This window comes from Solea senegalensis, linkage group LG1 (assembly GCF_019176455.1).
Source record: "Solea senegalensis isolate Sse05_10M linkage group LG1, IFAPA_SoseM_1, whole genome shotgun sequence".
Classification (NCBI taxonomy): Eukaryota; Metazoa; Chordata; class Actinopteri; order Pleuronectiformes; family Soleidae; genus Solea; species Solea senegalensis.
Window position 1 is genome coordinate 33,606,758 of NC_058021.1, and position 13,347 is coordinate 33,620,104.

A 13,347-nucleotide genomic window follows, 5' to 3' on the forward strand; every position below is an offset into this window, starting at 1 on the left:
TATTATTAAGTTAGAGTGGCAATAACAGAGTTAGGGAGCGTCTACGAGGCATTGACGCCTCAGGCTGAGTTAAAGTGAGTTAGGGAGCGTCAGCCTTTAGGTACACATTAACCAAGATGTAAACTAATCAGTGGTTTGAATGCAGTTTTTATTTGTGAATTTTGTTAGGGAGTGTTGTAGAACCTGATAATGTAATAAAAAAATGTTAAAGGGTTGCAGAGAAATTGGCTTACTTCCTGTTTGGTGACCTCAACGTCATGTTTGATTGGCTGTCACGGCCAAGCGCCTTTGAATTTCAAGATGTTGAATGCATTGGTGTGGCATGGTCTGAAGATCATCTGAACAATGTTTTGAGAAGATTACACCAAATGTGTGACAAGAGAAGCCTATTAAAGGTTATGGAGAAAATCCAATATGGCTGAAAAAACATTAAGGATGCGTTGAATTCGGCTTGGCCCAGTGTTACATCGTTTGTGAAAAACGGATGAACAAGTCAAAAGTTAATGTACATACAGCTGCTTCAGTTTTTATAATGGCAATATGCAATTTGCATATACTCCAGAGAAGTGATCAGCGCAACTGCAATTAATTACAAAGTCCCTCTTTGCCTTGAAAATGAACTTTATCCCCAAAAAAACATTTCCACTGCATTGTTGTAAGACAGGCTCCAGGACGCATAAGAAAGTCCAGCAAGTGCCAGGACTGTCTCCTAAAGTTGTTTCAGCTGTGGGATCGGGCCACCATCAGTGCACAGCTTGCTCAGGAATGGCAATGCATCTGCACGCACAGTGAGGCGAAGACTTTTGGAGGAAGGCCTGGTGTCAAGAAGGGCAGCAAAGAAGCCACTTCACTCCAGAAAAACAAATCAGGGACAGACTGATATTCTGCAAAAGGTACAGGGATTGGACTGCTGAGGACTGGGGTAAAGACATTTTCTCTGATGAATCCCCTTTCCGATTGTTTGGGGCATCTGGAAAAAAGCTTGTTCGGAGAAGACGAGGTGAGCACCTTCAGTCCTGTCTCATGCCAACAGTAAAGCATCCTGAGACCATTTATGTGTGGGGTTGCTTCTCAGTCAAGGGAGTGGGCTCTCTCACAATCTCGCCTAAAAACACAGCCATGAATAAAGAATGGTACCAGAACGTCCTCCGAGAGCAACTTCTCCCAACCATCCAAGAGCAGTTTGGTGATGAACAATGCTTTTTCCAGCATGATGGAGCACCTTGCCATAAAGCAAAAGTAATAACTAAATGGCTCAGGGAACAAAACATAAAGATTTTGGCCAGGAAACTCCCCAGATTTTAATCCCATTGACAACTTGTGGTCAATCCTCAAGAGGTGGGTGGACAAACAAAACCCCACAAATTCTGACAAACTCCAAGCATTGATTATGCAAGAATGGACTGCCATCAGTCAGGATTTGGTCCAGAAGTTGATTGACAGCATGCCAGGGAGGATTGCAGAGGTCTTGAAAAAGAAGGGTCAACACTGTAAATATTGACTTGTTGCATGAACTCAGTGTAATAGTCAATAAAAGCTTTTGATACTTATGAAATGCTTGTAATTATATTTCAGTATACCAACATCTGACAAGAACACCTAAAAACCCTGAAGCAGCAGACCCTGTGAAATTGTAATACTTGTGTCATCCTCAAAACTTTTGGCCACAAATGTACATACATGCATGTCCAACTTTGTCCTCTTGGTGGCGCTAGAGCTCTCGAGCTTGCGTTGCTTACACAGTATCACCACTTGAACCCAAGTAACGGGTGGTCTGCTGTTAAATTATTATACATATATATTATAATATTGGGGAATTATTACATTATCAGGACCTGCGAAATGAAGGCTAACCTGATAATGTAAACCTCCCATTAATGTAATGCTTTATTACATTATTGGTAAAAAGTGTATTACATTATTGGGAAATGCACTTTATTACATTATCTGGGATTTATTACATTATCAGGTTCTACAATCGTCAACATTTATAGAGCACAGTAATGAGGTTTAGGGAGCGTCAACATTTATAAAGCACAGTAATGAAGTTAAGAGAGCGTCAACTTTTTATATATTGGCTTAATGATGTTTAGGTATTGTCTGCTTCTATACGGCACATTAATGAAGTTTAGGGAGCATCCACATTTTAATACAGGAAGTGGACATAAATCCTTATTTATATATAATATTTTATTCTTTTTTTTCCCTGTAAAAATGTGAACAGTTTTTAAATTTCAGTTTCAGCTGTTTTTGATTTTCAGAAACAAACTTGAGTGTGTTTGCCATCGTGTTCTGTCAGTGTGAGCACAGAACATGGTGAACATGGTGTGTGTGTGAATGAGTGTGGTCAGGTTTTTTCCTGATCTTTGCAAATCCTTTAAATACATGCATCCACACACTCACACCATGTCTCCAGCGTCTGCTGCTCTGTGTGTCTGTGTGTGTGTGTGTGTGTGTGTGAGGGCGAGCGACGACACCCATCTGTCTCTCTCTCTCTTTTTGTTGTCTTCATATGAGACAATAAATAGTCTGGACTGATATTAGCGACAGCAGCTTCATGGTGTTTGGGATTTTCAGTTACATGACTGAACGACTTCATTTTTAACCCGAACCCTTGAAACTGAAACAGACTTTTTATTTAGTTAATAACTAATTTATTTGTTATTTCACACATGAATACAATTAAGACCAATAACATGAAATGTGAGTTAAATAAAAGTATCACTGAGGCTGTGGTAGAATCCTCCGGTTCACAAATACTATGTCGGAGCCCACAGGTGGGTCACGGTTGATGAGTCTTTGTTTTATGTACTGTCACTTTAACCAATTAAGAAACGTAGGTTTTTTTTACACAACTGCACTGTGTATATAATAAATCATTACATGAAGCGTGACACTCAGTCCCGCTCACTCTCTCTCTCTCTCTCTCTCCCTCTGAGTCATTTCTAAATAAAACACATTAAAATTAAACACACACACACACGTGTTGTTTTTTAATGAGAGACAGTGTGTGTGTGTTGTGTGCGGGTCTCTCTCTCTCTCTCTCTCTCTGGAAAATAGCAGCTGGGAAATCTTGGAAGGTTAGAGCCCCTTGCTCACCCCCCTCCCTCCACACACACATCACTAGTGTGTGTGTGTGTGCGTATGTGTGTGTTGGGATGGAGGATGAGGAGTGGTTGCCATGGTAATTGAGCTGGGATGTCATTTTTCTTCCTCTCTCTCTTTAAGGAGCAGCATGTTTTACAGTGAGAATTGATCTGCATAGTGTTCATATTACACACACACACATGCAAGCGCACACACACGCACACACAGTGTGGGTGTAATAGGTTTGAGTTAGGCAGCATATTGGAAATGCCAAGCCAATGTCTGAGAAACTAAATCAACCTGTGTGTGTGTGTGTGTTCATGTATTTGTTACCTCTTTAGGACCATGTCAGGACCAGCAGTCCTCATGAAGACCAAAACCTGGTCCTACTGAGGCAGAACCTTATTTCTGAAGAAGGTTAGTGTTAGTCATTAACTAGTTAAGGTTTAGGTTAGTGATAAGGCTCTGAAGAATAGCTGCACAAACCTGTGTGTGTGTTTTTTTTTTAAATTAATATTGTGTAATGTTGAATAAACAAAACTCATGGCTTCTCTCCTAATAATGCTCTCCTAATGCTAATGGTAAGCTAACTACATTTTCTCACTCACATTCTGCCCTGCCCTCTCCTAGGGGCTAATGCTAAGGCAACTGTGTTTATTTCTAATAACTTTCTGCTATGTTTTCTCTAGGACTAATGCTAAGCTAACTATGATTATTTCCGATAATTTCCTGCTATGTTTCCCTCTGGGGCTAATGCTAAACCAAATGTGTAGGGTTTTTTTAAACTAACCTTCCCCTATGTTATCTCATGTGGCTAATGCTAAGCTAACTTCATTCATTTAAGTTAATAGGTAGTCCAACGACCTCACTCACTTTCTGCACTACCCTCTCTAGGGGCTAATGCTAAGCTAACTACATTTAGTTTCACTCACTTTCTGCTCCACAGGGGCTTAAGCTAGCTAAGTCAAAACAAAATAACAAAAGACATTAATTAAAATCAAACAAGCAAAAACTACACCTTCCTTATTATTATTTGAACAAGACGTAAACAAGATGGCTGCGAGTGGACTCACTTCCTGTGCAGGAGTTTGTTAGCATTCATGTTCAAATTTGTCCAGAACCATGTGATTGATTGATGAGTGATTTTCAGTGTGGATCAAAGTGTCACAGTGAACAGATGTGAATGTTTCCACACAGATATTTATATCACAGACAGATGTGAAGACGCTGTGAACGTGTCATCTTCACAGCAGGAAAACTGAGCGACTGACGAGGAAAATCACACCAACATGATGTGACATCTATATATAACTGCACTAATTAACGTGTGGTTCTATACGAGGAACACAAGCCTTTAAACGCATAAAAGAGACAGAGGTGGTCTGCTGGTCCTCTGCTGCCTCGTCTGATGTTAAAATCACTGATTTTCTCTATGGGGTTTGGGCACTGAGCACCAAACCACACAAGCATGCATGTGCAGTGAAAACAAAATGGCTGCCAGAAGGGGACAGATTTTAGCCACTTAACAAAGGACTCTGTTAATAAAATCTACATCAGTTTAAGTCTATGATGTCTTAGGAACATGATCACGTCTTTATCTCACTATGAGACAGACTTTACAACAGGAAACTGAAGTTTGTAAACCACTCACTCTCCCACACCCATAGAGAAAATCAGTGATTTTAACATCACAGGCAAAGTAGATGTTTATCCTCTGCTGCCTCCATCACTAAGTTCACATGTATTATTTTGTCAATTCTGCTTTAAAAGTCCTTTGTTCAGATTTGTTCAGTGACACAAAGCTAAAATCACTTATTTTCTCTACGGACATTGGTGTGAAACTTCTTGATTGTTTGGTCCAATAGACAAAGACAGTAGAAAACGGCGTCCATCAGTGAGAACGTGTTGGGTCTGCTGTCACATGATCAAACTGTCGGACATTTCAATGCATGAGTGAAGGACAAGAAAGAATGAGACACAGTGACGACGACAGTGACTGACGATGTGTCACACACGCCTGAGCTCAACAACAGGAAGTAACCTGTGTGTATAAGAGAGAGAGGGACAGAAAGGTCAGGAAACAGGAAATAAATGAGGTGTGTGTGTGGTCTGCCCTTTGAGCGCATCAGGATGTTTGATGGATGGCTTCTTCCTTTGAGTGTGTGCGTGTGTGTGTGTGTTACCTGACCCTCTGCTCGTCTCGGCAGGTTGAGTTTTTCTGTCTCTGATTGACTGGACCTGATGAGACAATGCACAGCCACAGTTATCACACAGCAACTGGTAGCTTAGCTTAGCATGAGGACTAGAATAGAAGAAGTGGAAATATCGCAGCTGGGATTTTGTCCTCCATTTATGTCCCGATGTCGGTAAGAACTTATCTTCACTCACTTTCTGACCCGCTCTCTACTGTGGCTAATGCTAAGCTAACTACATTTATTTTCACTCACTTTCTGACCTGTGGCTAATTACACCAATAAGCTAACTACGTATATTTGGTACTTAGCTTGTTTTTGCTCAAATGTTTGCTGTTTACACCAGAGGAACTAAAACATGTCTCACTGTTGCCCCCTGTGGCTGATTTATGACGTTGTCAAAGTTTCACTAGTTGACGACTGATCTGGATTCTTTTTTTTATTACTTTAATAAAACTTGTGCAGATGTTACATTTAAAGCTCCAGCTGTTCAGTGAGTGTGTGTGTGAAACAGTTTCAGTGAAAAACTCGACTGAATCTTTAATCCAGATTTTGTATCCGAACGGATTAAAGGAAAAAATGGAGATTAGTTAGTGGAACAGCTAAGCTAACTAAGGTGACTCAGCAGATTTTACTGTCAATGTAAAAAAGAAAATAAAAATATTCCCACATGATGTTGTGGTTTAAGTTTAATGTTTAAAGTGGATCTGAGGTCAGGCCATGCCCACAGCGCCCCCTGCTGGAGCGCACAGTCATTACTTCAGACTGTACCACCACGTTGTTCTTAACGTTTGATTTTGAACAAATAGAAATAAATTAAAATTATGTTTTTTACAAATCTAACACAGTGTGTGTTAAAGGGGTCTTATAAGTACACTTTATCTCAGTGTGACCTCTGAAGGACAGAGGAGTCACTCTCTAAATAAAACAACACAAGTGCAACACAGGAAAATATGGAAACACTGACTGTGTATGTGTGTCCACGTATTACTAATGTTGTGGGGACCTAAACCTGTTTACACAGTCACATTAGGGGGACTTGTCTTGTTACCTTGTGGGGACAAAAATCAAGTCCCCATAACGTAAATGAATAGATTTTAAGGTGAAGAAATGTTTTAAGTTTTAAGGTTAGTTTGAGGTTAGGATTAGGCCAGTAGTAATTGTGGTTAAGGTTAGAGTAAGTCACCAGGAAATGAATGTAAGTCAATGCAATGTTCCCTCAAGTCATGAATGTCGAACGTGTGTGTGTGCACGAGCGTGGCCTGAAACTGTCAGAGCTCAGTTTTTAACTGGACCACGGTGACGAGCCATCGAAGACAGAGACAGAGTCTCCCACTGCATGACTGACAGACTGTCACTGTGTATGTGTGTGTGTGTGTGATCGTAGCAGCCTAAGCCAGCGTATCTCACCATACTGACAGAGTGCTGCTGGGTTGTTATGCTCAGTGTGTGTGTGTGTGTGTGTGTGTGTCTGTTGTCTAATGAGCTGCATTCAAATGTGTGTGTGTAAAACTCAGAATTCATTAAATGGCTGACGGCAGCGACAGGAGAAGCCTCAACACTGTCACACAGTAACTGACAAAGTGTGTGTGTGTGTGAGTGTGACTGCGTGAGTGTGTGTGTGACTGTGTCAGAGTGTGTGTGTGTGTGAGCCACTTACCAAAAGAGACAGAGGTGAATTCGATTCATGAAGGAGACTGTGCAGCAATTCAAACTCATTTACTCTCCCACACCAAAGCCCATAGAGAAAATCAGTGATTTTAACATCACACACACAGGAGTTGTTGATCCACTGCTGCCCCCATCACTAAGTTCAAATGTCTTATTTTGTTCATTCGTCATTTATAATCCTTTGTTCACGTTGACTACAGTGACACAAAGTGACCACACGAGGCAGCAGAGGACCAGCAGCACATGTGTCCCACAAGCTTAAATCGCTGATCACTGATGTCTAACAGTGAGATAACATGTGAACATGTTCTTAAGATGTCATAGACTTAAACTGACAAACAAATGACACACATTTGTACTTTCTGCAGTTATAATCAAACAAGAACATGCTGCTGTTGTGTGTGTGTGTGTGTGTGTGTATAACCTCAATGTATGAAACCACAGTGTCATTTTCAGTTTGAATGCAACAGGTAGTAAATCACTGTGGTAACCGAGGATCAACACAGCCTACAGGACCCTGATCGGGATAAATGTGAGAAACGACTGCCTCTCCTCCTTCTCCTCCTGGACAAATAAAAAAACTCCATCAGCTGTGATTGAATATTTTTCTTGAATAAATGAAGTCGTTCTTCCTCCTCACACCTGAGACGTATCGTCACCTGCACACGTTCATGTGAAAACAGACCAAGACGTCGCCTGTTCAAAACTAAACAAACTTTATTCAGAGAATAAATGTGTGTGTGTGTGTGTGTGTGTGTGTGTGTGTGTCTGTCAGTATCTGCCCTGCACGCCCAGCTCAGCCTCTGCGGCGTCTTCGATCTCCTTGTGGACAAGTCGAACCTCCTGCTGAGACAGAGTTCGCTCCATATGGCGATAGATGATGCGGTAACACTGACTCCGCCTCCTGGACCTGAGAGAGAGAGACATAGGGAGAGAGAAAGAGAGTGACAGAGCATTTCATAAGCTTAATTCACTAAAATAAGACATTTAAACTTAGTGATGGAGGCAGCAGTGGATCAACAACTGTGTGTGATGTTAAAATCACTGATTTTCTCTATGAGGTTTGGTGTGGGAGAGTGAGTGGTTTACAAACTTCAGTTTCCTGTTGGAAAAGTCTGTCTAACAGCGTCAATAAACATGAACTATGCCTTTAAAGCTAGAAACATAAATGTTTAATTCTGAAAAAAGAAAATCAATGAGTATTGATCGCTGTCATAAATAAGGAACACAGGTTATAACACGAGAAAAAACAAACGTCTCTCCTTGTTTTTCCTCAATTTTAACTTGATACAACACAGCTCTCTCTCTCTACCTGTGCTATTCATCCTCTGTGTCTCTCTCTCTCTACCTGTGCCATTCATCCTCTGTCTCTCTCTCTCTCTACCTGTGCCATTCATCCTCTGTGTGTCTCTCTCTCTACCTGTGCCATTCATCCTCTGTGTGTCTCTCTCTCTACCTGTGCCATTCATCCTCTGTGTGTCTCTCTCAGCAGCTAGTGAATTATTGAACATAAGTACATTTGGTGGAAATGTCAGAGAGAGAAAAATAAATAAAGACACACAAACACAATTACACATCATATCTGCACACACACTCAATGGGATTTTATGTGCTGCTTGAATAATTCATGTCTACATTATCAGCCAACATATATGTGTGTGTATGTGGGGGGTGGGGTTTGGGGGTGGGGCATAAGGTTGATACAGTGACACCTGTAACACACACACACACACTGTAAAGTGCACAGGAAGATGGGTGATAAATAAACATGTTACATTATGCATGAAAAATAAACATCAGGTTCTCAGTCACACACGTACACACACACACACGCACACACATATGTACAAACACACACGCACACATGTACACAAACACACACACGCACATATGTACACACACGCACGCAAACACAAATGCACACATGTACACACAAACACACACAAGTACACACACGCACGCAAACACAAATGCACACATGTACACACACACAAATGCACACATGTACATACACACACATTTAATAAGTTTTAAAAAGGACACATTTTATTGCCCCACTGAGGCCACGCCCCCACAAGTTAGAGACAATTTTTTTTAACAAGGAGAAGATTTAATTCAGACAGAGGGAAAGAGAGAGGGACAGAGAGAGAGAGAGAGAGAAAGAGAGAGAGAGAGAGAGAGAGAGTGGATGGACAAGAGCGAGAGAGAGACAGAGAGAGAGAAAGAAACAGAGAGAGAGGATGGACGAGAGCGAGAGAGAGAGAGACTGATGACAGATGAAGGAGGTGAAGAAGAGACAAAACTCCTGCAGCTGCCAACGCCCTTGAAAGCATTGTGATGCCTTCATGTGAGGGGAGACCTGATACGAGGGGAGGAAAGAAGGAAAGAAGGAAACAAGGAAGGAAGGAAGTCTGATCCTTCATCCCTTGTTTTAAAATGACGTGAGAAAAACACACATTTTCTTTCCACAGCTGGAAGCGGGACTGAACAGATTGGCCACGTCCCCCTGTATAAGTTTTAGACAAAAATTTCCAACAGGAAACTGAAGTTTGTAAACCACTCACTCTCCCACACCAAAGTCCAGAGAGAAAATCAGTGATTTTAACTGGTGGGGACACAGGAGCTGCTGGTCCTCTGCTGCCTCGTGTGGTCACTTTGTGTCACTGTGTGTGATGTTAAAATCACAGATTTTCTCTATGGGCTTTGGTGTGGGAGAGTGAGTGGTTACAAACTTCATATTTTAATATTCTATGGCAACAAAAACTTCAGTTATATTCATATATTTCAAGTGATTATAAAGTGTTACAAACATACTTATGAGTAGCTTATTAACTTTCCTCACAGTTACAGACTGCACCTTTAACCTTTAGTGTGTGATGAAGTGAGCGTGGTCATAATGATGCGTTTACTGTCAGTGTTTTTTTTACAGTGACGTCACAGCGTCTTTCCCTGCGTATGAAACTGAATTATAATTAAAGTTCTGTTTTTCAAATCAAAGTCTCCTGCTGGATTCCGCTCATGAATAAAAAATGACAAACAAAATCAAACAAATTTCAGAGGCAGACGAGGAAAAGTCCTTTTTTCTCGTGTTTTTGTGTGCGTGGCGAGGCAGCGGTGGTGGCCTGGTGAGAGCTGCCTGTGATCTATTAATACATGTGCATTCATTATTCACTGCTGCTCTGTAGCAGTTAGCAGCCGAGCGAGCAGGAGCTCTGGCTCTGTCAACGGTCTGTCTTCATGTCTGTGACCACATCTACTGTGAGGTCAGAGGTCGCAGCTGAGGGTCTGAACACGTCACATTAAGAGGACGGCGAGTGATGAATCAGCTTTTCAAATGTTTTACACAGACGGGAATTCTCTCACGACTTCAAACCCTCAGAATCTTGAGAGATAAAAGACGGATTCTCGTCTGATTGAGAGGAAAAAGGGCGTCGTTTTTTTTCCTTTTCACGGCATCGACATATACAGCTTTAAAATTACATGTTCACGTCTTTATCTCACTGTTACACAGACTTTTCCAACAGGAAACTCAAGTTTGTAAACCACTCACTCTCCCACAAAACCCATAGAGAAAAACAGTGTTTTTAACATCACAGCACACAGGAGTTCAAATGTCTTATTTTGTCACTTTGACTTTTAAAATCCTTTGTTCAGAGTGATCTCAGTGACACAAAGTGACCACACGAGGCAGCAGCAGACCAGCAGCTCCTGTGTCCCGGCCAGCTAAAATCACTGATTGTCTCTTTGGGGTTTGGTGTGGGAGAGTGAGTGGTTTACAAACTTCAGTTTCCTGTGGGAAAAGTTTGTCTAACAGAGAGATAAAGACATCGTAGACTTAGTAAAATAACTGAAAAAGGAGGAAAGGGTTAACACGGCGAGAACAACTGTACAAACGTTGTTTAGATGAAACTAAAAAAAAAATGCAGTGAAAACGTCACTTATGCAGCTAAAGGTCAAGTGAAACACTTAGCGCAGTAATTAGCACAGAGGAAATGCCAGCGAGGCCCACGGTGAAACCAATGTCTGAATTATTCACCACGGCAACGAGGAAGCACATCTGTTATGAGCGGCCAATCACGCGCAACTCATGGTGGATCATGGGGAATGAGATGATCCCCCGGATTTATATATACATGTACATATATATTTTTATATACATGTACATACATATATATGTATATATACACAACAAATCACAGGAAACAATAAAAGAAGAAAAAAACTTCAAGTCAAAGAAGAAATTAAAACAATGAAAGTCTCTGATCGTCCTCATGGACCAATCAGGGTCCAGACTCATGAATAATTAACGAGCTCAGACTGACTCCTGTCATATTGATCAGGTGATCAGACTACAGTGTGAGTGTGTGTGTGTGTGAGTGTGTGTGTGACAGACAGATATCCAGACTACAGTGACACTCCTGTTAATAATTAATTTCTCCTTCTCCTCTTCTCTCCCACACCAAAGTCCATAGAGAAAATCAGTGATTTTAGCTGCGGGGACACAGGAGCTGCTGGTCTACTGCTGCCTCATGTGGTCACGTTGTGTCACTGATTTAAATCTAGTTCAATCTAGTTAAATCTTAGTGAAAGAGGCAGCAGTGGATTAACAACTCCTGTGAGCTGTGATGTTAAACCCTAACCCTAATCACTGATTTTCTCTATGGGCTTTGGTATGGGAGGGTGAGTGGTTTACAAACTTCAATTTCCCGTTAGAAAAGTTTGTCTAACAGTGAGATAAAGACGTGCAACATGTAGGGATGTCCCGAGTCCCAAGTTTTTCACTTCCGATACGATACCGATATTGCAGCCTTGAGTATTGGCCGATATCGATTCGATGCGATATCAGCACGAATCCTACATACTATCATGAATTATTTTGTAGCGTGGAATGTTAGAATAGGCTTGACCAAGTGATATTACTTAAACAGAGAACAATAGTATGAGATACACTGACCCATTTATTATTAACCAATGGTTTACATCAATTTTAACCTTCAACATAAGAATATTGGATTTTTTGCCATGATCATTTCATGGCAAATCATTTCCTCCTGTTCATTTCAACAGGAGGAAAGTACCAAGTGCTAATGGGGGTGTTTTCAGAGCAGCCGTATTTCACAGGTAACGTGTCTAAGCGTGTCTTCAGAGAACACCCCCCTTGTTTCACTATTTTGGATTAGCCCAACCCACACAGGGTGAGTTACTCATCTCTCAGCTAAACCCGGAGCCTGAGGACTGGCCCCGCAGACGTATACATATATATATATATATATATATATATATATATATATATATATATATATATATACACACATATATATATGTATATATAATTAACAAATGGAGGCTGTTGAAAGTCGACAGGTGGCGCTGGTTTATGAAATAATATTGTTTTAGCAGCTTGCCTCAGGATGAGCTAGCGTGGTGCTAATGGCTAGCTCGCACTTGCTGTGCGGCTTCGTAGCCTCTGATTTCAGAGGTTAAAGAAAAATGTTTCACTTCTGAAATAGCAGTAGCACACACACATATGATCTACATGCATCCAACATGCAGAGCTCACGTGATCACATCGGGCGCTGCTGGATAGAAGTGCTGGAGCGGACTGTTGTGTCAGAGATTTTAGAGGCAGTCCGATATAATCCGATTTTTTGGCTGATATCAGACCGATATCCAATATCAATATCGGATCGGGACATCCCTAGAAACGTGTGTTTCACTCAGACTAAGCCTCTGTGTCTCTGTGAACTCTTGAACTGTGCCTTTACATTTCTGAACCTTCACAGTGTTTTAGGAGGTAAACTTTCTGTGCACTGGAGTTTTTCTACACACACACACACACAAAACTCTAAAACACAACTGAGATTCAACAGGAGAGAAGCCATTTAACACAACAGCTGTCACTTCACACTGTGGTGGTGGAGAACACAAACACGCACACACACACACAGATTAATATTTAATGACAAACTGCTTCTTCTTTTTTTCATTTCAAAAAACAACAAAAAGTCAAATTGTATGAATAGAGTACAATAGAATAAAAATAAATACATTAAGATCATTTACAAGACAAAAAAAACAGAATAAAAAAGATTTTTAAAGTCACAGTACGCTGAATCATTTGTGCTTCAACTGAAGATGATACTTGTGGCGCTAATGCTAAGCTAGCTACTCTCCTGTGGCTAATGTCGCTAATGCTAAGCTAACCATTACCATGGAGCTGATACTAAATGTTACCACTCTCCTGAAGGTAATGCTAATATAACTCCTCTCTTGTGGCTAATGCTAGGGTGACTACTCTCCTGGAGGTAAACCTATTACTACTCTACTGGGCTTGACACAATGCCTATGCTAAGCTAACTACTTTCCCAAGGTTAAAGGTTATGTTAGCCTAACTGCT

The 13,347-nt window shown here is 41.0% G+C and overlaps 1 protein-coding gene across 3 annotated transcripts in view; it reads right to left on the reverse strand.

Annotated features, from left to right (window-relative positions):
• Nucleotides 1-7,063: 7,063 nt before the first annotated feature.
• Nucleotides 7,064-13,347, reverse strand: part of fars2 (phenylalanyl-tRNA synthetase 2, mitochondrial) — a 53,849-nt gene continuing 47,565 nt past the window's right edge. For 2 of the 3 annotated variants that reach the window (XM_044027854.1, XM_044027864.1), the window contains one exon: nucleotides 7,065-7,860. In XM_044027854.1, the coding sequence (XP_043883789.1) occupies nucleotides 7,722-7,860 (139 nt within the window). In that variant the 3' untranslated portion in view covers nucleotides 7,065-7,721. Of the gene's footprint in view, nucleotides 7,861-13,347 lie in introns of all 3 variants that reach the window. The other variant, XM_044027846.1, reaches the window with a different exon arrangement.